The following is a 23,331-nucleotide window of genomic DNA, read 5'->3' as shown; positions in this document are numbered from 1 at the left end:
TGTCTATTTGTGTGTCTCTTTCTGTCTTCTCTCCTTCAAGATGGTCAGTCAGGATGTGGTGGCAGTGTGGGTTCAGCCACAGAGCTGCCCAGCCTTCTCTACGGCCACGAGACCTGGACCCCACACCAACACCACATCCGGCTTTTTGACTGGTTCTGCCGGCATCACCGTTGGGCTAGTCTCAATATCAAAAACAATGAAGTTCCGGAACATCATCAGTCTCCCAGGATCGAAGTTGCTCTCATCTTAACACAGCTATGCTGAGCAGGAGGAGTGAGGAGAACAAGCGACAGCAGGAGGCCCGAAGAGCTGTTGGGTGGAGCTGCCCCGGGTGGTCACCGGTGGGTGTGAGCTGGGCAGAGGGACTCCAGTCAGCAAACTCATGCTGTTGTCCTGTTTCAGGGTCTTATGGTGCTTAAACCCGATCAGATGCAGGTAAGACCCTTCCCAACTCACCCACCCTGCCCTGTCTTCCCCCCCTCCTGCCCATCTATCCATCTGTCATGGAGGTGTGGGTGGGAAGGGGGCAGGAGCTGGGTAGTCCTGGCCACAAAGTCAGGCTGGCACAGGGTGAGGTGGCCAGGACCAGGGTGGAAGTGGCTGGAGTATGGTTGCCGGACACTGACCCTATTTCTGGCTTTAGATGCTGAATCCCCTCCTGATTCTCCTCTTCATCCCGCTTTTTGACCTGGGCCTCTACCCGCTGATCCAGCTGTGTGGCATCAATTTCACGTGAGCTCACTGGACCTGGACTCCTGCAGGCAGGGAATTAATTCCCCATCTGTGGCTGGGCAGGGCAGGGAGACCAGGGAACTACAGCCCCTCTGAGTTAGGAGGGACTGGAGGCCCAGCTCTGGAGTTCTGTCATTTATTGACCCCATGTTCATTCATTCAATAGTGTTTATTGAGTGCTTACTGTGTGCAGAGCACTTTACTAAGCACTTGACAATAAACAGACGCATTCCCTGCCCACAACGAACTAACGGTCTAGAGGAAGAGACAGACATTAATATAAATAAGCTACAGATTTGTGAAAAGAGGAAAGGATTAGGGAAGGCCTCTTGGAGGAGATGTGCCTTCAAAAAGGCTTTGAAAGGGGGGAGGGTCATTGACTGTTGGATTTCGTTCATTCATTCAGTAGTATTTATTGAGCACTTACTATGTGCAGAACACTGTACTAAGCACTTAGAATGTACAATTCAGCAACAGATAGAGTCAATCCCTGCCCTATGACGGGTTTACAGTCTAATCGAATTTGAGGAGAGAGGGCATTCCAGGCCAGAGGCAGGATGTGGGCAAGGGGTCGGTGGTGAGATAGAATAGAATGAGATACAGCGAGAAGTTTAGCATTAGAAGAGTGAAGTGTGTGAGCTAGGTTGTAGAAGAAGAGTAACGAGGTGAGGTAAGAGAGTAAAAGGTGATTGAGTGCTTTGAAGCCAATGTTTGATGTAGGTCTGTGGTACTAGCCTTAGTGGCTCTGTGTTTTGTGGTTGTGTGCTCTGTGGACCTTCATTCAATTCAGTCAGTAGTATTTATTGAGCACGTACTATATGCAGAGCACTATACTAAGTGCTTGGCATGTACAAATCGGCAACAGATAGAGGCAGTTCCTGCCCAATGACAGGCTTACAGTCTAATCGGGGGAGACAGACAGACAAAAACAATAGCAATAAATAGAATCAAAATGATGTACATCTCATTAACAAAATAAATAGGGTAATAAAAAAACTACAAATGAGCGGACGAGCACAGTGCTGAGGGGAGGGGGAGAGGGGGAGGAGGAGAGGGAAAGGGGGGAAAAGGGGGCTTAGCTGAGGGGAGGTGAAGTGGGGGTAGAGGGGCAGCAGAGGGAGCAGAGGGAAAGGGGGAAGCTCAGTCTGGGAAGGCCTCTTGGAGGAGGTGATCTCTAAGTAGGGCTTTGAAGAGGGGAAGAGAATTAGTTTGGGGGAGGTGAGGAGGGAGGGCATTCCAGGGCCGCGGGAGATGTGGCCCAGAGGTTGACGGCAGGATAGGCGAGAATGGGGACGGTGAAGAGCTGGGCAGCCGAGGAGCGGAGCGTGCAGGGTGGGCAGTAGAAAGAGAGAAGGGAGGAGAGGTGAGAGGGGCCAGGTGATGGAGAGCCTTGTAGCCTAGAGTGAGAGGTTTTTGTTTCGTGCGGAGGTCGATAGGCAACCACTGGAGGTTTTTAAGAAGGGGAGTGACATTCCCAGAGCATTTCTGCAGGAAGATGAGCCGGGCAGCAGAATGAAGAATAGACCGGAGCGGGGAGAGACGGGAGGAAGGGAGATCAGAGAGAAGGCTGACACAATAATCCAGCAGGGATATTATGAGAGCTTGTACCGGTAAGATAGCCGTTTGGGTGGAGAGGAAAGGGCGGATCTTGGCGATATTGTAGAGGTGAAACCGGCAGGTCTTGGTAACGGATAGGATGCGTGGGGTGAACGAGAGAGACGAGTCAAAGATGACACCGAGGTTGCGGGCTTGAGAGACGGGAAGGATGGTCGTACCATCCACGGTGATAGGGAAGTCAGAAAGAGGACAGGGCTTGGGAGGGAAGATAAGGAGCTCAGTTTTGGACATGTTGAGTTTTAGGTGGCGGGCAGACATCCAGGTAGAGACATCCTGGAGGCAGGAGGAGATATGAGCCTGAAGGGAGAGGAGAGAACAGGGGCAGAAATGTAGATTTCATTCATTCATTCATTCATTCAATAGTATTTATTGAGCGCTTACTATGTGCAGAGCACTGTACTAAGCGCTTGGGATGAACAAGTCGGCAACAGATAGAGACAGTCCCTGCCATTTGACGGGCTTACAGTCTAATCGGGGGAGACGGACAGACAAGAACAATGGCAATAAATAGAGTCAAGGGGAAGAACATCTCGTAAAAACCGATGGCAACTAAAAAGAATCAAGGCGATGTACAATTCATTAACAAAATAAATAGGGTAATGAAAATATATACAGTTGAGCGGATGAGTACAGTGCTGTGGGGATGGGAAGGGAGAGGTGGAGGAGCAGAGGGAAAAGGGGAAAAAGAGGGTTTAGCTGTGGAGAGGTAAAGGGGGGGTGGCAGAGGGAGTAGAGGGAGAAGAGGAGCTCAGTCTGGGAAGGCCTCTCGGAGGAGGTGAGTTTTAAGTAGGGTTTTGAAGAGGGAAAGAGAATCAGTTTGGTGGAGGTGAGGAGGGAGGGCATTCCAGGACCGCGGGAGGACGTGACCCAGGGGTCGACGGCGGGATAGGCGAGACCGAGGGACGGTGAGGAGGTGGGCGGCGGAGGAGCGGAGCGTGCGGGGTGGGTGGTAGAAAGAGAGAAGGGAGGAGAGGTAGGAAGGGGCAAGGTGATGGAGAGCCTTGAAGCCTAGAGTGAGGAGTTTTTGTTTGGAGCGGAGGTTGATAGGCAACCACTGGAGTTGTTTAAGAAGGGGAGTGACATGCCCAGATCGTTTCTGCAGGAAGATGAACCGGGCAGCGGAGTGAAGAATAGACTGGAGTGGGGTGAGAGAGGAGGAAGGGAGGTCAGAGAGAAGGCTGACACGGTAGTCTAGCCAGGATATAACGAGAGCCCGTAACAGTAAGGTAGCCGTCTGGGTGGAGAGGAAAGGGTGGATCTTGGCGATATTGTAGAAGTGAAACCAGCAGGTCTTGGTAACAGATAGGACGTGTGGGGTGAACGAGAGAGACGAGTCAAGGATGACACCGAGATTGCGGGCCCGAGAGACGGGAAGGATGGTCGTGCCATCGACGGTGATAGAGAAGTCTGGGAGAGGACCGGGTTTGGGAGGGAAGATGAGGAGCTCAGTCTTGCTCATGTTGAGTTTTAGGTGGCGGGCCGACATCCAGGTGGAGACGTCCTGGAGGCAGGAGGAGATGCGAGCCTGAAGGGAGGGGGAGAGGACAGGGGCGGAGATATAGATCTGCGTGTCATCTGCGTAGAGATGGTAGTCAAAGCCGTGAGAGCGAATGAGTTCACTGAGGGAGTGAGTGTAAATGGAGAACAGAAGAGGGCCAAGAACTGACCCTTGAGGAACTCCAACAGTTAAAGGATGGGAGGGGGAGGAGGCTCCAGCGAAGGAGACCGAGAATGACCGGCCAGAGAGGTAAGAGGAGAACCAGAAGAGGACAGAGTCCGTGAAGCCAAGGTGAGATAAGGTATGGAGGAGGAGGGGATGGTCGACAGTGTCAAAGGCAGCAGAGAGGTCAAGGAGGATCAGAATGGAGTAGAAGCCATTGGATTTGGCAAGAAGGAGGTCATGGATGACCTTAGAGAGAGCAGTCTCGGTAGAGTGGAGGGGACGGAAGCCAGATTGGAGGGGGTCTAGGAGAGAATGGGAGTTAAGGAATTCTAAGCATCGATTGTAGATGACTCGTTCTAGGATTTTGGAAAGGAAGGGTAGTAGGGAGATAGGGCGATAACTGGAGGGGGAAGTGGGGTCAAGATTTGTGTGTCATCATCTTAGAGATGATAGTTGAAGCCGTGAGAGCGAATGAGTTCACCAAGGGAGTGAGTGTAGATGGAGAACAGAAGAGGGCCAAGAACTGACCCTTGAGGAACCCCAACAGTTAGAGGATGGGAGGGGGAGGAGGAGCCTGCAAAGGAGACCGAGAATGAATGGCCAGAAAGATAAGAGGAGAACCGGGAGAGGACGGAGTCCATGAAGCCAAGGTGAGATAAGGTGTGGAGGAGAAGGGGATGGTCTACAGTGTCAAAGGCAGCTGAGAGGTCAAGGAGGATTAGGATAGAGTAGGAGCCATTGGATTTGGCAAGAAGGAGGTCATGGGTGACCTTTGAGAGGGCAGTTTCTGTGGAGTGGTGGGGACGGAAGCCAGATTGGAGGGGGTCCAGGAGAAAATGGTAGTTAAGGAATTCTAGGCAGCGAGGGTAGATGACTCATTCTAGGAGCTTGGAAAGGGAGGGTAGTAGGGAGTTAGGGTGATAATTAGAAGAGGAAGTGGGGTCGAGAGAGGGCTTTTTTAGGATGGGGAAGACGTGGGCATTTTTGAAGGCAGAAGAGAAGAAGCCATTGGAGAGTGAGTGGTTAAAAATAGAAGTTAAGAAGGGGAGGAGGGAAGGGGTGATAGTTTTTATAAGGTGAGCGGGAATGGGGACAGAGGCACAGGTGGAGGGGGTGGCACTTGCGAGGAGGGAGGAGATCTCCTCTGAGGATACTGCGGGGAAAGATGGGAAAGTAGGGGAGAGGGTTGGCGGGGGGGAGGCAGAAGGGGGAGGGGTGACTCTGGGGATGAAGTAGGTGGCCAGATCGTTGTGGGTGAGGGATGGGGGAGGGGGAGGAACAGGGGGCCTGAGGAGAGAATTAAAGGTCCAGAACAATTGGCGGGGATGATGGGCATGGGTGTCAATGAGGGAAGAAAAGAAGTTTCGCCTGGTGGAGGAGAGGGCAGACTTAAGGCAGGAAAGGATAAAATTCAAATGGATATGGTTGGCTTGGTCCTTGGACCTTCACCAGCAGCGCTCAACAGCTCGAGCATAGGAGCGTAGGAGGCGGACAGAGGTAGTGACCCAGGGCTGTGGGTTTGTGGAGCGAGAGCGGCGGAGGGAGAGGGGGGGGCGAAAGAGTTGAGATGAGAAGACAAGGTGGAGTTGAGAGCGGTAACCTGATCATCGAGAGTGGGAAGAGAGGATGAGGAGACAAGGTGGGGAGAGATGCTTTTGGAGAGATGGATGGGATCAAGAGAGTGGAGGTCTCTGTGGGGAAGTAGTACAGATTTGCAGGGGGAGTCAGTGTGAGATAGGAGGCAGGTGAGAAGGTTATGGTCTGAGAGAGGGATTTCAGAGTTGGTGAGGGAGGAGATAGTGCAGCGGTAGGAGATGATGAGATCGAGGGTATGACCAAGTTGGCGAGTGGGAGAGGTAGGGTGGAGCAGGAGGTTGGCCGAGTCGAGGAGTGATAGCAGGGGGGCGGCAGAGGAGTCACTGGGTACATCCATGTGGATGTTGAAGTCTCCGAGGATCAGAGTGGGCAAAGAGAAGGAGAGAAGAAAGGTGAGAAAGGGGTCAAGGTGGTTGAAGAAGTCAGTGGTGGGACCAGGAAGGCGGTAGATGATGGCTACGAGTATCTGGAGGGGGTGGAAGAGGCAAATGATATGGGCTTCAAAGGAGGGGAAGGAGAGGGAAGGATAATGCGGAAGCGGCATCGGGGTGAGAGAAGGAAGCCGACGCCTCCTCCCTTTCCGGTGAGTCTGGGGGAGTGGGAGAAGGAAAGGCCTCCACTGGAGAGAGCAGCAGTGGAGACCATGTCTTCAGGGTGAGCCAGATCTCTGTAAGGGCGAGGAGGAGGAGAGAGCGGGAAAGGAAAAGGTCAAGGATGAAAGGTAGTTTACCTGTAATGGAGCGGGGGTTCCAGAGGCTACACTTGAAAGTAGCTGTGGGTGCGGGGGGGGGGGAAGGGGAGGAGCGGGGGAAGGGGAGGGTTTGGATGGGAACGAGGTGGCGGGGCCCTGAACGGGGAGCGGGGGATAAGGGACCTGTGACTTTGGGATCTGTGGATCCATGGCTCTGGGTTCCATGGCTCTGTGGCCTTAGGTTTGGTGGTCCTGCAGCTTTGTGTTCTTGATTTGGTGGCCCTGGGTTCTGTGGATTGGTGACTCTGGGCCCTGCATTCTGATTTGGTGGATCTGGGACAAGGAACTCTGAGTTCTGGATTCAGTGGCTCTGGGTTCCGTGGATCTGCATTCTGGATTTCCTGAATTGGAGTTCAGAGTTCAGCAGCTCTGAGTTCTGGATTCAGCGAATCTGGGTTATGTAGTTCTGTCTTCTGGTTCCCCTGAATCAGTGGCTCTGGGTTCCGTGGCACTGCATTTTGGGTTTGGTGGCTCTGGTTTCTGTGGATCGGGGGCTCCGGGTTCAGCAGCTCTTTGTTCTGTGGGACTGAGTTCCAGTGAATGGTGGCTCCGGGTTCTGGGGATCGGAGGCCCTAGGTTCTGTGGCTCTGTGCCTTCTTGGCCCTGCTTCTCTTGGGCTTTCAGGTCCCCGGTGAGCTGAGAAGTGAGTATGGCAGCACCGCCGCCTCCTCCTCCTCCTCCCTGCCCCGACCCCCGTGGCAGTCAGAGCCCACGGCCCACGGTCCTGGGGAGGGCTGGGAGGCAGCTGGTTTGCCCTGGTGCAGAGAAGAGGCTGGGCAGGCCCAGTTCGTCAGGACCAGGATTTACACAGGGACAGGGAATTGGTCCCAGGCCTGGGCTGAGCTGACATGGGAGCAGGAGATCATCAGTCTTGGGGGAGCCTACCCAGAACAATTGCAGCAGCCAGGGTCCTGGAGGCTTGCGGGGTTCCCCAGGAGCTCGGCCCACACATAGCTCAGCGAGAGATGTGGCCCCCACCCTCAAGGAGCACCAGTTCTGGAACAGGGCTGGAGAGGCCGATGACCCCTGCTCAAGGTCCATCGTGCTCTCTTGGTCCTTGCTCCTCTCTAGATATGAAGAATGGGAGCAAACCTCACCACCTGAATGGGAAGGCTTCCCAGAAGAGGCGGCGAGTAGTCAGGCTCTGGGCAGGGTGGACTTGTCCTTGCTGGGCCTGGGGCAGCTGTGCCAATTGTGGGGTCCCTGCCCACTTCTCTTGCCTCACCCATCCATTCCGCTCGCCTGCCCAGCCTGCCCTGTCTGGCCAGCCTGCTCTGCCTGCCCAGCCTGCCCTGTCCATCCAACCTGCCCCCATCCACTTGGTCTGCCCTGTTGGCCCATTTTGTCCCATTCATCCAGTCTGCATTGCCCTCTCCACCTGCCCTGTACAACCAGCATGCCCATTCTCCCTGGCCTTCTCTGCCCACCATGACCACCTAGCCCCCTATGCCCACCCAATCTTCCCTGCCTGCTCTTTCCACCTTGTCCGCCCTGTGTTCCTCCTCTTTCTGACCCTCTCCTCCCAACCTACCTGCCCGTTCTTCCCACCCCATCCACCTCGCCCACCCTAACCATCCGCTCTGCACTGCCCATCTTGCCCACCCAGTCTGCCTTGTGCACCTGCTTCAGCCCACCCCATCCACCCAATATGCCCTGCTCATCTTTTCCACCCAGTCCATCCTGTCCTCCTAGTCCACTCAGTCCACCTTGCCTGCCTGGTCTGCCCTGCCCCATCCGCCTGGTCCATGCTGCCCACTTGTCTACCCAGTCCACCTGATCCACCCCATCCCATCGACCCAGCCCCACCCATCCAGTCTGCTCTGCCTGCCTTGTCCACCCGGTCCAGCCCATGTCTGACCATCCCACTCTTCCCATCCCATCTGCCCAGTCTACTCTATCTGCCCCACCTGCTTGGTCCACCTCACATCCCTAGCCTACACAGTCAGCTCTGGGCCCCACTAGATCCCACTCCTTCCCCACAGGCCCATCAGGAAGATGGCGACAGGGATGGTCCTGGCGGCTTTGGCCTTCGCGGCGGCAGCTGTTGTCGAGTTCAGAGTGGACGTGAGTGCAGGGCTGGGCTGGGCTGGGGCAGTTGCTGCCAACCTGGGGTTTCGAGTGATGAAGCAAGAGGCAATGGAAGGTAGCAGGAAGCAGTGGGGAGGCAACAAGAGGGAGCAGAGACAAAGAGAGGCAGAGGGAAGGAGCTGGAGGCAATGGTGAGCCAGCAGGGGGGAAGCAGGAGCCAGTGGGCAGCACCGCTCCTGGGACTGTGCCTAAGTCTGTTCTCCATGGAGAAGCTGGCTGAGCTTGGGTCCAGGCAGGGGACTGGTCATTTGGGCAGCAAACCTCTCCCCTCTCAGACTGAAAATCATGCTTAATCCAGAGGACAGATAATCCCTTTGTCTCTACATAAATGGGGCATAAAGCACATACATGTCTGAATGTTCATCTGTATGTACATGTGTGTGTATGATGGTGCATTTGCATGTGCATGTGTGACAACCAATTCCATTGACTCCCACACTTAGGAGAAGGAAAAGGAAGTCAGAAATGTCATTTTTTGAACCATTTTTTGAGGAAGTGGAGGAGCCAGATTTGGGGGGGAAAGGATGACCCTCCCCTGTCTTGGAGCTGAGGGGAAGTGAGGTATGTGCCTGGGAGAGGAGGAACCCAGGACAGCTCGTGCTATGAACCCCGGACAGACTGAGAGGTCAGTGGATCTCTGGAAGCTCGGAGTCCAGCAGCTGGAACTCCAGAGGAGTGAGGCTCCTGCTCCCGAGGGGGAGAAGAACGTGAGCCTCTGCATGCCCACAGAGAAGTACAGAAGGTCCTGGACAGGGAAGAAGTAGATCCAGGGAAAGATAGTTTGAACTGGATTTGTTTTCATTTGTTACCTTGTTAAAAGCGTACTAAATGTTGTAAAGATCCCAGATCTTGGTGTTTGTCTTTGGTGGGAACTGGGGTCCCAGAGAGACACATGACCTAGGGAGGGATAGGTGGGAGCGTTTTGTCCACGGGCTTCCTACAGCCGACTCAGGAGAGAAGTGATAGGTTACATCTTCAGGGAGACACCTGGGCTTCAGCCTTAGAATGGTGGCAAGGAGAGTGGCACGGGACTTGCAGGGTGGTGAGTAGGACACCCTGAAACCTGCGATAGAAGAATCAGAAAGCTGGAGGACTTTAGTTCTATAGTGACTCCTGGGGGCTGGATTTAGGGCTGAAAGGCCCTGGTAATGTCACAGTGTGCATGTATGTCTGTGTGTGTGATTGGGTGAGTTTGGAGGTGTGAGTCTATCTGTGGGCTGCTGGTTGAAAGCAAAGAACCAAGGTCTTCCCAAATTCTCCTCTCCTTGTTCCCGGCTCTGTGTTAACCCTGGGGTAGAGGCGGGGGTCTCCTTTTGGGCCACTGTGTCCAGGACCCCTGCAGGACCAGGTTGGGCCAGGGTCTTCCCGGCTCTTCCCCACCCGATTCCTGGCTCTAGGCTAACCCTTGGTGGGAGGGTCTCTTTCTGGGCTACTGGGTCCAGGACCCCCACAGGAGCGGTTAAAAGGGTTGAGGTGTGTTTGGGGAGCCTCTCTGTCATTCTGCAAGGCCAGCGACCGGGTGGCACGGGGTTCCCCGGAGCATGATTGGCCCAGCTCCATTTCCGGCTGTTTGGTCTTGCCAGCTGCCACCACCCAACCACCCTCTGCCCCTCGCTGCAAGCCCCAGAAGTTCTGCCAGCTTCCACTGGGCTGAAGTCAGCTTTCCGCCCTGCTCATTTGGCCTTGCCTGCTGCCGACTGTCCTAGGGAACCACTGGTGCCTGGCTGCCATCCCCCTGGGAGTGGAGCTTGGTCCCAGTGGGCAGCCGGAGGCCTCAGGCTTAGTAAGTGGTCAGGGGGTTGTGGGGAGGGAGCCCCTGGACTGGGCCGGGCAGTAGGGACAGCCTGGTGGCAATTCTGACCCCATCTCCCCCTCTTCTGGAGTCCTGACACTGGACCCCTTGTACCAGGGCAGTGGGTCCTGAGGCTCTGACAGGGGTCTCCTCTTCCCCAGGACCCCTCCATGCCTCCCTTGGGCCCTCACGACAGCTACATGCAAGTCCTGAACCTGGGGGACCAGGAGGTGCAGGTGAAACTACCACAGAAAGGGAATGGGTCTCTGTTCCCTGAGCCCATCGGGGCATTCCAGGTGCGGGCAGACAGATGGACAGAAGGTGGGGGAAGAGTCCAGAGGGGGACGGGAGGGTCCCAGAGGGATGGGAGTGCCCTGGGAGCGGTCCAGTGGGGAGTTGGGAGGAACTTGTCCCATGGACAGCCACAACAGATGGCGGGAAGCTGACCGCCCATCGCCCTGAGCACGTGTGAGGTTCCGGCAAAGTTCTGGCTGGTAACCTGTCCAGCCAATCAGGCAGAGTTATGCAAGTTCTCCGGGGGTGGGGGGTTGGGGGGGGTGTCACTGGGTCGGCCTAGACCCACCCAGAGCAGCTCCCTCCTGGCCTGCCCCGGGGGTGTGGGTCCCGGGAGCAGGGCCCTCCCAGGTCAGAGGGGCACTTGGCTCCAGGGTCCCCAAGGCTCGGGGTCTCCTTTGGACAGAAATCATCGCACTACTACAAGCTGTGCATGGAGGGTGAGCGCCAGAGTGTGCGTTTCGTACTGGAGTCCCACGGTGCCATTGGCGACGAGCACCACAACGTCACGGGGAAGAGGTGGTACAGCCTGGCCGTTCACTCGGATGGTGCTAACATCTCCAGTTTCTTGGTGAGAGGTGGGCCCCCTTGGCCGGGGTCTACCTCTAGAGCTCCTGAGGGATCCTCCAGGAGCAGGAAGATCTGGGGGTCAGTCCATCCATCCATCCACCCATCAGTGATTTGCATTGGGCATCTACTCTGTCCAGGGCACTGGCCTGAGGTCTAGGAAGAATCCAATAGAGATAAGTAGACACAATCCCTGACCTCAAGGTGGAGGGAGGAGGCCAACACTATAATCAGTTACAGGTAAAGGGACACAGAGTTTAAAGCTATTTACAAAAGAGGTACTGGAGGAGACGGGAGAGAAACCATGAATATTGCCAAGGTTACAGGCTGAAGAGAATAGGAAGGATGGTGGTGGTGTCTACAGTGATGGGAAAGTTTGGTGAAGGCGAGGGTCTGGGAGGGAAGGGGAGTCCGTTTTCTACAGGTGCACATTAGCTGGGCAGCTTGCAAAGTTAGGACTCCCTCAAAAATAGAAGGCTTCCATTAGGAAGTCACTTTATAAAAGCCGCCTCTAAAGCGATCAGGTTGGTGAGTTGACCCAACATCAATCAACTAGTGGTATTTACTTAGCGCTTATTGTATGTTGAGCACTGTACCAGGCACTTGAGGATTGCTTTCAAGAAAATGGGCTCACCTGTGGCAGTCCCTTTTCGACTCCAGCCTGAGCCGGGGAAGGTCCGCCTGCCCTCCTGGGGAAGGAAGGAAAATGCATTCTGCTCCTCTCTCTCTTCTGCAGATGGAAGACCTGGACGTCAAACCGGCTAATGGACTGGCAGCCGTGAGGTGCTGCTGATAGGGGCTGGCCCTGCTCGGTGGGGAGGAGGGGGGCATCCCTTTGCCCCTCTGTCCCCCAGGCCTCAGCCTCATCATCCCAGCATGGCTCAGGGCCTGAGCTGGGCAGATTGGCTGAGACCCTCCCCCTAGGTGGGCTGGGGCAGTGAGAGGGAAGTTGGGGAAGAGAGGTGCTGGCACTGACCTGGAGACAGAAGTAGGAGGATGGAGTCTGAAAGCAGGACAGCCTCTGTCCCAGACTGGCCCAGCTCCCAGACCCCCTGTCCTGCTGCTGAGAACAGGACGAGCCCAATTCTCAGTCTCTGTCCTTCTATCCATCCATCCATCCTTCGGTCTAGTCTGCCTCCCTCTTTTCTGGCGGCCCATCCCTTCCTGTTCCTCCTCCCAGGGTGGGGCCGGGGAAGGAGCCAGGGAGGGGAAGCAGCTGGTGGTGGGAATCTCCCAGTCCTAGAGAGGTCCTAGGATGCCTAAATGCTTCCCCCATTAGCCGCCCCAGAGTTTCCCGCACCCAGCAAACCCTCCTCTCGGTCTACCCTAAATCCCTCCTGCTGCAGTTTCAATCCCTTTCTCTTGCTGTCCCCAGCCCCTGAGGGCATCCCCGGTGGTTGGGTCCTCTGCCCGGGGACCTTCTGAGAAGTCACTTTAGGGAGGAGGGGATGGGGGAATGGCAGTGAATGAGTCGGTGCCCATTCCAGGTTCGTGAACACGCTGGATACAGACGTCCACATCTCCCTGGACAGCGGTGACACCCTCCGAGTTAGCGGGAACTACGGGGTCTCCGAGTACCAGACCGTGGAGAGAGGAGAGTAAGGGCCTTCCAGGGGCTGGGTCTATAATAGTAATACTTGTGGTATTGGTGAAGCACTTATTATATGCCAGGCACTCTACTAAGCGCTGGAGTGGATACAAGCAAATCGAGTTGGACAGAGTTTCTTTCCCACATGGGACTCACAATCTTAATCCACATTTTACAGATGAGGTAATTGAGGCTCAGAGAAGTTAAATGACTTGACCAAGGTCACACAGCAGATGTAAGGCAGAGGCGGGATTAAAACCCAGGACCTTCTGACTCCCAGGACCGTGCTTTATCCATTATGCCACACTGCTTCAATGGGAGAAGGGGTACCTGGGAGGGTCAGGGAGAGCTGGGGAGAGGTCTGGCCTGCTCTGTTCCCTTCTGGGTTTGACTTTCCAACAGGTCCAGGGATGTCCCCTCCCTGGGAGCAGGGCCGGTATCCCATCCCCTCCCTGAGACTCATCTGTCCAGTTACGTGGGATGACAAAGCCGCAGAGAACCTAGGGCAAGGGAAAGGTGGAGGGACATGGGGACCACGAAGGAGTGGGGGGGTGTGGGGACCAGTGGAGGCACAGGAGCTAGGTCACCCCCAACAGCAAAGAGCCTCATTAAGATGCCATGGGCTAGTGCCCCCAGGGGCCACTGCCATGGCACGGAGAGGGGCAGGAGTTTGTCTGCAGTCCCAGACCAAGGACTCCAACCCCTTCTGTCCTCTGTGACCTGAGCAAGGGGCTGCGTGTGTATATGTGAGTGTGTGTGTGTGTGTGTGTGTGTATGTGTTGTCTCCTCATTGTTGTCTCCCCATCAGAGCACAGCCGCTCGACAGCAAGGACCATGTTCCCTCTTCTGCCGGTGCCCGGGCTAGGCAGGGTGGCAGGAATATTTTTCAGCCCGCTGCTCTGCTGGCTGAACCTGCCTGTAGCCCTGGTCTCTCTGCCCTAGGTACCATGGCATCCAGTGCTGGACCGCGGACACATCGTTCTCCCTGGATCTGGGTCTGCTGGACTTTGGAGCTGTCTACACAGCCGTCATTGCCAATGTGAGCTCCCTCCAAAGGGATGGGGTGGGGTGGAGGTGAAGTCCCGGTACTCTGCCCAGCGACAGGCTCCAGGAGGCTGGGTGACCTGGGCAACAAGGTCCCTCATCTAATAATAATAACAGTCATGGGAGATAAGTACTTATTACATGTCAAGAATTGTACTAAGTGCTGCAGTAGATAAAAGGTGCAGGATAAGCAAGTGGGACACAATTCCTGTCCCAACTGGAGGTCACAGTCTAAGGGTGAAGAAGAACAGTTATTTAGGTCCCGGTTTTATAGATGAGGTAACTGAGGCACAGAGATGTGAAGTGATTTGCCCAAGGTCATAGAGCAGACAAGTGGCGAAGCTGGGAAAAGAACCCAGGCTCAGTGACTTCCAGGCCCGTACTCTTTCCACTGAGCCACACTGCTTCTCACTGGATGGGCAACCATTGGAGGTTTATGAGAACATATGCAGAATGACATTTTGGAAATATGATCTAAGTAGCAGAGTGAATTATGGAAAGTGGGACCCTTAAGCAGCCAATGTTCCCAGTCAGCAGGTGCATCATCACTCTGGTGGGGTGATTCAGGAGGCAGGGAATGGATTGTCAAGCTGGTAAACTAAACATGCTATCTGCAAGGCAAGACTATGGTCCATGGCAGCAGCAAAGGAGGCACCCAGTCAACTTTTCCTCACTGTTTCCCCCTTCCAGAATTCTGAGAAGGGCTTGTGGGCCTGGAAAGAGAACTCCATCCCGGCCAACACCGTGTCCATCCTGTGGCAGGTGCCGCAGTACGTGCTCATCACTGCCGCCGAGGTCATGTTCTCCGTCACTGGCCTAGAGTTCTCCTACTCCCAGGTTGGGGCTGCTGTGGCACCGGGGGGCCGGGCTGGGGGCCACACTCTCTGGGGTCCCAGTGATCCAGCCATGCCCAACCCACTCTACTCCATCCAATCCTCCTTGATCTCTTGGCTATAATAGTAATGGTGGTATTTGTTAAGCGCTTACTATGTGCAAAGCACTGTTCTAAGTGCTGGGGGATATAAGGTGATCAGGTTGGTACACGTGGGGCTCACAGTTTTAATCCCCATTTTACAGATGAGATAACTGAGGCACAGAGAAGTTAAGTGACGTGCCCAAAGTCACATAGCTGACAAGTGGTAGAACAAGGATTAGAACACATGACCTCTGATTCCCAAGTCCGGGCTCTTTCCACTGAGCCATGTTGCTTGACAATCACTATTGGGCCTCAGTTTTGCCGGCACAGTATTAACATCAGTCAGTCAATCGTATATATTGAGCCCTTACTATGTGCAGAGCACTGTATTAAGCACTTGATGAGTACAATAAATATAACAATATAACGGACACATCCCCTGCCCACAATGAGCTTACAGTCTAGAGGGGGAGAGGGACATTAATGTAAATAAATAAATTACAGATATGTACGTAAGTGTCGGGGGGCTGGGAGGGGAGATGAATAAAGGGAGCTAGTCAGGGTGACGCAGAAGGGAATGGAAGAAAAGGAGAAAAGGTTTAGTTAGGGAAGGCCTCTTGGAGGAGATGTGCCTTCAGTAAGGGTTTGAAGGGGGGAAAGAGTCATTGTCTGTCAGATATGAGGAGGCAGAGCATTCCAGGTCAGACGCAGGATGTGGGCGAGAGGTCGGTGGCAAAATAGATGAGATCGAGGTACAGTGAGAAGGTTAGCATTAGAGGACAGAAGGGGAAGGGCTGGGTTGTAGTAGGAGAGTAGTGAAGTGAGGTAGGAGGGGGCAAGGTGATTGAGTTAATGTATGGGCTGAGCTCAGTGCTGAGGTAGATAGAGCATAACCAGATTGGCTCTGGCCCCAGTCCCCTTCGGGGCCCATAGTCTGAGCGGGTGGGAGAGCAGGGACTATATTCCCATCATCCTCCACTTTTGGCCCTGTGCCTGTGCTATCTCGAGCTCAAAGACTCACACGGCTTCAGCTGTGACCTGGTTACATTCCAGCGGTTCCCAAACTGCTTCTCCAGCTCTGACCTCTCATCTGACCTGCTCTTCACCCTGGAGGTGCCCAGGACAATCTTATTGTTATCATCATCATCATCATCATCATCATTATTATTATTATTAATAATAGTGGAATTTGTTAAGGGCTTACTGAGTGCCAAGCACTGTTCTAAGTACCAGGATCGATACAAGGTAATCAGACACAAACATTCATACAGTACTCTGAATACAGTAAGTGCCCAATAAATGCGATCGATTGCTCCCTATGGGGCTTACAGTCGAAATGAGTAAACTGAGGCACAGAGAAGTGTAGTGAATTTGCTCAAGGTCACAGAGCAGCAAGTGCCAGAGCTGGGATTAGAAGCCAGGTCCATTCTCTTTCCACTAGGCCACACTGGTTCTCTACATCTTACTGGATGCCTCCAAGGCAACCAGTACAGCATTCTGCACATTGTAGGCACCCTGTAAAGTGCTCTGCACATCGTAAGTGTGTAGTACAGCACTCTGCACCCTGAAGGCACCTAGTAGATTGCTCTGAAGCCAGTACAGTGCTCTACATAGAGTAGGTACCCAATACAATGCTCTATGCAGGGTAGGCAACCAGTACAGGACTCTGTACCCAGTAGGCACCCTGAACAGCTTTCTTCTCAGTGAAGATACTCAGTATTGTGCTCTGCACACTGAAGATGCCCTGTTCAACACTCTACACACAGGAAGTGTCCAGTACAGCGCTCTGAACACCATGGGTGTCCAATACACAGCTCTGCCCCAAATATTTGCCAATGCCCAAGGACAAGGGCTCGAGTTGGGGGCTCCCCACCTCTGGGGTCTCATCCTCTGAGGATGGGCCTGTGACCTGGGTGTCGGGCCTGACCCTCTGTGAGTTGACCTTTTCCCTGCAGAGGGAGACTCGGGGGTCCTCAGGGGTAGACCTCTGGCACTGAGCTTAAAGCCTGCAGCTGCCCTGGGGTGAGGGGAGGCAAGGTGAGCCCTTCACCCATTCTGAGGCATGCAGAAGCAGGTGTGGGTGGGATACAGGGGGCTGTCGGTGCTGGAGGGGCTGTGTGTGGGGACGACCACAGACACCTGCCCCTACCTCCTCTCCACCCCCCGACAGGCTCCTGCCAGCATGAAGTCAGTGTTGCAGGCTGCATGGCTGCTCACGGTCGCATTTGGGAACGTCATTGTGCTTGTGGTGGCCCAGGTGGCCAGACTGGGGCAGGTACGGGGACTCCTGGGGCCCTTGGGGGCTGGGACCGCAGTATGAGGGCTGAAGTGGGCGCGGCTCCTGGTGCTGTCCTCCCTGCTCTTCCAGCCCCCTTCTCCTGTTCTTACTCCGAGGGGAGCTGGGATTGGGCCAGAGGAGGGTGGGCTCCTCCCGGAGTGCAGGCCGGTGGAGTCTCTCTGGGCCAAAAACCCAGGGACGGGGACCCACCACCAAGCCTGTCTCCCCAGCGGGATATGCCTTCATCATTTTCATCCTCACATGACCCCTCTTAAAAGCACGGCAACTCCGGAGCTAAACTGAATCCCTATGGCTGCCGGCCCTGGGAAGGCCCTGCCAGGAGAGGGGCTTGCCCTCAATTTTTTGACCTGCCCTCGCCCCGTCCCCACAGTAGGCTGGATCTGAACAGGTGGCAGCATCAGCCGCTACCTCTCCTGCCAGCCCCCGACCCCTCAGTGGACTCCCCAGCCCTGGCTCTCCTCCCCATCCCTGTTCCCCAGGTGACCTCCCCTTGTTCTGCTTCTGTATGTCCATATTTCTGTGTGTCTCCTCCCTTCCTCAGTGGGCAGAATTTGTCCTGTTCGCCTGCCTGCTGCTGATCGTCTGCCTCATCTTCTCAGTCATGGGCTACCGTTTCATCCCTTGGAACCAGGGGGCCTCGCCGGACCTCCCCAGCCAAGGAGAGGCCCTGGACCTAGTGGCTAGAAAGACCAAACTCTGAGCCCACTGGCCCTGCTCACAGCCCAGAGCCAGTGCCCCGTCCTCCCCGACCATCTCCATCACTGAGCTTCTGTCCACCCAGCCGTCTTCCTGGCCGTCAGGATCGGCTCGGCTCGGCTGTGATGCTGTGGAAGGAGGCAATAAAGGACGTTGAGACCTGTGAGAGTGGCTGGCTCCAAGGAAGATGGGGAAAGCTCCAGCACTTCGACAGGCCCATCTTGGGGCTGGGAACCCTGAGGTGACCGCTTACCTTAATTGCCCCCTGAGGTTGCCCCTGCTACTCAGCCCAAGTTTAATCTTGCCTGAGAAAGGGGTTGAGCAGGCTGTGGAGAGATGGGCTCCATGTCTGGGGGTCAGAGGCTGCCCCAGGCCCTGTCTTGACCCTCATTCATTCATTCAATCATATTTATTGAGCACTTACTGTGTGCAGAGCACTTTACTAAGCACTTGAGAGGACCCTCATGACTGCCTCTCCCAGCTCTGCCCGGCCCTAGTTCAGGGCTAAACTAGGCATCAAATAGCAGGTCAGGATCACAGAGCACAATCAATCCATAGTATTTATTGAGTGCTCAGTGTGTGCATAGCTCTGCATCAAGTCCTTGGGAGAGGACAATACAACAGAATTGGCAGACACATTTCCTGCCCACAAGGAGCTTAGCATCTAGTGGGAGAGAGACACATTAAAATAGATTATGGATGTGTATGTAAGTGTTGTGGGGCTAAGAGTGGGGTGAATGTCAAGCACTAAAAGGGGACAGAGCCAAGCACAAGGATGACACGGAAGGGGAAGAGTCTAGGAATGTAGTCAGTATCCCCAAACTGAGCTCTGCTTCTGCCCCACGGCCGGGGGTGGGCATGGAGGGAGGGTGACGGGTGACGGCCTGGCACCCAGGTGGCTCCCCAGGGAGAGCTGGGACAGGGGCCCGAATTCACTGTGGTTGCCCGGAGACTCTCGGGGCAGACAGGCCTGCCCTACGTCCAGAGCCCTGCGGAGGGGTGGCTCCTCACAAATGGGCGGGGACTCTGTCCGGATCGTGGGATGAGAAGGGCCAAAGCGGATGCTGCAAGCAACAACACGGCGGAGGTCAGTAGGTGCGGGCCACTGGGCAGCTCACACTGCGGCCTCCCCCCTACAACGCCACCCACCTCGGAATTGTCCACTCAGAGGTGTTGACTCTAAGCACAGCAGGGACTCAGCCTTGGCTCTGGTGTTGCTCCAGGGAACTAACTAAGCACCCAAGCAGGCAGGCACCGATGTAACCCTCATGTGTTTGAGGGCCAAATGTTGTGCTAAGCACTGGGGCAGATACAAGGTAATCACTCAATTTTAATAATAATAATGATCGTGGTATTTGTTAAGTGCTTAATATGTGCCAGGCACTGTACTAAGTACTGGGGTAGTTACAAGGTAATTAGTTGTACACAGTCCCTGTCCTGCATGGGACTCACAGTCTTAATCCCCATTTTCTAGATAAGGTAATTGAAGCCCAGAGAAGTTAAGTGACTTGCCCAAGGTCACACAGCAGACATGTGGCAGAGTCTGGATTAGAACCCTGGTCTTTAATAATAATAATAATAATGATAATAATAATGTTGGTATTTGTTAAGCGCTTACTATGTGCAGAACACTGTTCTAAGCACTGGGGTAGATACAGGGTAATCAGGTTGTCCCACGTGAGGCTCACAGTCTTCATCCCCATTTTAGAGATGAGGTAACTGAGGCACAGAGAAGTTAAGTGACTTGCCCAAAATCACACAGCTGATGTGGTGGAGCCAGGTTTAGAACCCACGACCTCTGACTCCCAAACCCAGGCTCTTGCCACTAGACCATGCTGCTTCTCCACATAGATGTTCCTGATGACCCTGCCATTGTCTGCTTACTCTCACTCCTTAGCTTCACTGACCTCCTGCTCCAGCCCACCTCACCCACTCATCAACTTGGTCACTCACTTGATCTCATCATCTCTAGTATCTTTACAATCTCTACCCTCACCAACTCTGAAATCCCTCAATCTGACCACAACCTCCTCCCCTGCCTTTTCTCCTCCTCAAATCTGTCGTGTTGTCCCACAGAGACCTTTGATCCTTTGACTCCATCCAATTTGCTCAGGTCATCATGTCCCATTTAGCCTCCATACGCAAACTACCTTCCCTTGACTACCAAATTGACACCCTCAACACCTTCTCTACTGACCTCACCTCACTTAGTGCTCCTATAATAATATAATAATAATGATGGTATTTGTTAAGCACTTCCTATGTGCCAAGCACTGTTCTAAGCACTGGGGTAGATACAAGGTAATCAGGTTGTCCCATATGAGGTTCACAGTCTTAATCCCCATTTTGCAGATGAGGCAGCTGAGGCACAGAGAAGTTAAGTGGCTTGCCCCAGGTCACAAGGCAGACAAGGGAGCGGAACTGGAATTAGAACCCATAATCTCTGACTCCCTAGCCCATGCTCTTTCCACTAAGCCATGCTGCTTTTCATAACTGTGGTACTTGTTTAGCACTTACTGTGTGCCAGGGACTGTGCTAAGCACTGGAGTGGATACAGCAAATCGGGTTGGACACGGTCCCTGTCCCACATGGGGCTCACAGTCTTAATCCCCATTTCACAGATGAGGTAAGTGAAGCACAGTGAAGTAACTTGCCCTAGGTCACGCAGCAGACAAGTGGCAGAACTGGGATTAGGACTCAGATCCTCCTGACTCCCAGGCCCGGGCTCTATCCACTAGGCCAAGCTGTTCTTCCGGACCAGTAATCCACAACCCTGGATCACCTCCACAGTCTGTCTGTTTCCTTCATTGTTCATTCATTCAATAGTATTTATTGAGCGCTTACTATGTGCAGAGCACTGTACTAAACGCTTGGGATGAACAAGTCGGCAACAGATAGAGACAGTCCCTGCGGTTTGACGGGCTTACAGTCTAATTGCTTCATTGCTATGTACAAGCTGCAGAGCCCTGATGGCAGAAATCCAGATACCAAACTGACCTCATCCACATCAAGTTCATCCTTGCCTGCTTTAACTCTGCCCTCTCCTCTGCCCAGCAACATTATTTCTCCATCCTTATTGACCCCCATACCCATTGCCCTTGTCCATTGTTTCAGACGTTTAAATCCCTCCTCTGTCCCCCCGCCTCTCCCATTTCTGGCCCTTAATGACCTAACCACCTACTTAACTGAGAAAATTGAAACCACCGGGCATCATCTCCCTAAAATTTCTCCTGCTTCTCTCAGTCCCTACCACCTCGTGCCCCTTTTTTGACTATCCCTCTTTTCCAGAAGTATCTCAAGGGGAGATCTCCTGCCTCCTCTCAAAATCCACCCCTTCTGCCTGCGCTTTCAATCCCACCCCTTCACACCTTATCCAAGCAAATGCCCCCACTTTATTTCCTCCCTGACCGCCATATTCAACTGATCACTCTCCAGTAGATTTTCTCCCATTGCTTTAAATCATGTTTATGTCTTCCCTATTTTAAAACACCCTCCCTTCACCTCAGACTTCCTTCAGTTATTGTCCTATCTCTCTCCTATTACTCCTCTCATTGAGCAAGTTGTCATCTCTACTTCTCCGATTCTAATTCATTCATTCATTCATTCAATTGTATTTACTGAGCACTTACTATGTGCAGAGCATGCACTAAGAGCTTGGAAAGTATAGTTCAGCAATAAAGAGAAACAATCCCCACCTACATCGGGCTTACAGTCTAGAATGGGGGAGACAGACAACAAAACAAGTAATCAGGCATCAATAGTGTCAATATAAATAAATAGAATTATAGATATATTCATATCAAAGCAAGTAAACAGGCAATAATGTAAATGTATGATGTATAGATAAGTACATATATACCCAAGTACTACGGGGCGAGGAGGGGGGTAAAGCAAAGGGAGTGAGTCGGGGTGATGGGGAGGAGAGGGGAAGCAGCGTGGCTCAGTGGAAAGAGTACGGGCTTTGGAGTCAGGGCTCATGAGTTCGAATCCCAGCTCTGCCACTTGTCGGCTGTGTGACTGTGGGCAAGTCACTTAACTTCTCTGTGCCTCAGTTCCCTCATCTGTAAAATGGGGATTAAGACTGTGAGCCCCACGTGGGACAACCTGATTCCCCTATGTCTACCCCAGCGCTTAGAACAGTGCTCGGCACATAGTAAGCGCTTAACAAATACCAACATTATTATTATTTAGGGGGAGCTGAGGAAAAGGTGGGCTTAGACTGGGAAGGCTTCTTGCAGGAGGTGCGCCTTCAGTAGGGCTTTGAAGGGGGGAAGTGTGATTGGTGCATTTGAGGAGGGAGGGCATTCATTCATTCAATAGTATTTATTGAGCGCTTACTATGTGCAGAGCACTGTACTGTTCCAGGCCAGAGGTAGGGCATGGGCTAGGGGTCTACGGCAGGACAGGTGAGAATGAAGCACAGTGAGGTTAGTACCAGAGGAGCAGACACGCTCCAATCTGGCTTCCACCCACTTCCCTTCACCGAAACTGCCACCTCTATGGTCACCAATGATCTCTTTCATGCCAAATCCATCGGCCTCTACTCCATCCTAATCCTCTTCGATTTCTCAGCTGCCTTTGGAACCATCAACCACCCTCTTGTTCCAAAAACAATATCCGACCTCGGCATCAGGGATGCTGTCCTCTCCTGGTTCTCCTCATCTCTCTGGCTGTTCATTTTCATTCTCTTTCTTGAGCTCCTCCTCTGCATCCTCCACCCCTCCCCACCCCCACCAACTGTGGGAGCTCCTCGAGGCTCAGTTCTGGGTCCCCTTCTATTCTCCATCTACACTCACTCCCTTGAAGAATGCATTCACTCCCCTGGCTACAACTACCATCTCTATGGTAGAGAAGCAGCATGACTCAGTGGAAAGAGCATGGGCTGGGGAGTCAGAGGTCATGGGTTCAAATCCCAGCTCTGCCCCTTGTCTACTGTGTGACTTTGGGCAAGTCACTTAACTTATCTGTGCCTCAGTTACCCCATCTTTAAAATGGGCATTAAGACTGTGAGCCCCTCGTGGGACAACCTGATCACCTTGTATCCTGCCCAGTGCTTAGAACATAGTAAGTGCTTAACAAATGCCGTCATTATTATTATTATTATTCCCAAATCTATGTCTCCAGCCCTGACCTCTCTCCTCTCTGCAGTCTAGTATTTCCCCCTGTCTTCAGTGATCTGCACAACCATCAGCTCCTTGATGCCAAGGACTGTGTCTACTAACTGCTGCACTGTCCTAAGTGTTGAGTGCAGTGGCCTCCAGCAACACTACTGGTTGATTGATGAGGCAGGGGCCCCTCCCCTCGGTGCGGGGGAACGAGCTGGCCAATGGCTGGGCAGTCGTCAGCCAGTCACCGGATGGTCACTGAGTGGTCCCTGGGAGGTCACCAGGTGGCCTCAGCGTGTTTTCTGAACGGTCGCTGGTAGGTCGCCGGGCAGTCATTAGGCCGTACCCAAGTGGTCGGTGGGAATGGAGCCCGATTAAACTGTAAACCCATCAAATGGCAGGGACTGTCTCTATCTGTTGCCGACTTGTTCATCCCAAGCGCTTAGTACAGTGCTCTGCACATAGTAAGCGCTCAATAAATACTACTGAATGAATGAATGAATGAATGAATGGTGATGGGAGGATGGATTGGCGACCAAGGCTCTGGAATTCTGGGAGGTTCCGGAAGCAGCAGTTGAGGCCG

At 53.6% G+C, this 23,331-nt stretch overlaps 1 protein-coding gene across 4 annotated transcripts in view; it reads left to right on the top strand.

The window, feature by feature from the left end:
- The window catches only part of SLC15A2 (solute carrier family 15 member 2), a 28,256-nt gene extending 10,447 nt beyond the window's left edge, over nucleotides 1-17,809 (top strand). Inside the window, exons 12-22 of one of the 4 annotated variants that reach the window (XM_029072053.2) lie at nucleotides 403-435; nucleotides 644-732; nucleotides 8,342-8,423; nucleotides 10,401-10,535; nucleotides 10,940-11,104; nucleotides 11,837-11,883; nucleotides 12,588-12,698; nucleotides 13,631-13,727; nucleotides 14,423-14,569; nucleotides 16,819-16,923; nucleotides 17,489-17,809. In XM_029072053.2, coding sequence (XP_028927886.1) covers nucleotides 403-435; nucleotides 644-732; nucleotides 8,342-8,423; nucleotides 10,401-10,535; nucleotides 10,940-11,104; nucleotides 11,837-11,883; nucleotides 12,588-12,698; nucleotides 13,631-13,727; nucleotides 14,423-14,569; nucleotides 16,819-16,923; nucleotides 17,489-17,647 — 1,170 coding nt within the window. In that variant the 3' untranslated portion in view covers nucleotides 17,648-17,809. The remainder of the gene's footprint in view (nucleotides 1-402; nucleotides 436-643; nucleotides 733-8,341; nucleotides 8,424-10,400; nucleotides 10,536-10,939; nucleotides 11,105-11,836; nucleotides 11,884-12,587; nucleotides 12,699-13,630; nucleotides 13,728-14,422; nucleotides 14,570-16,818; nucleotides 16,924-17,488) is intronic. The other 3 variants (XM_029072062.2, XM_029072072.2, XM_029072079.2) reach the window with 3 other exon arrangements.
- Nucleotides 17,810-23,331: the final 5,522 nt, after the last annotated feature.

The sequence above is a fragment of the Ornithorhynchus anatinus genome, chromosome 1 (genome assembly GCF_004115215.2).
Source record: "Ornithorhynchus anatinus isolate Pmale09 chromosome 1, mOrnAna1.pri.v4, whole genome shotgun sequence".
Classification (NCBI taxonomy): Eukaryota; Metazoa; Chordata; class Mammalia; order Monotremata; family Ornithorhynchidae; genus Ornithorhynchus; species Ornithorhynchus anatinus.
This window is presented reverse-complemented; position numbering and strand designations above follow the sequence as displayed.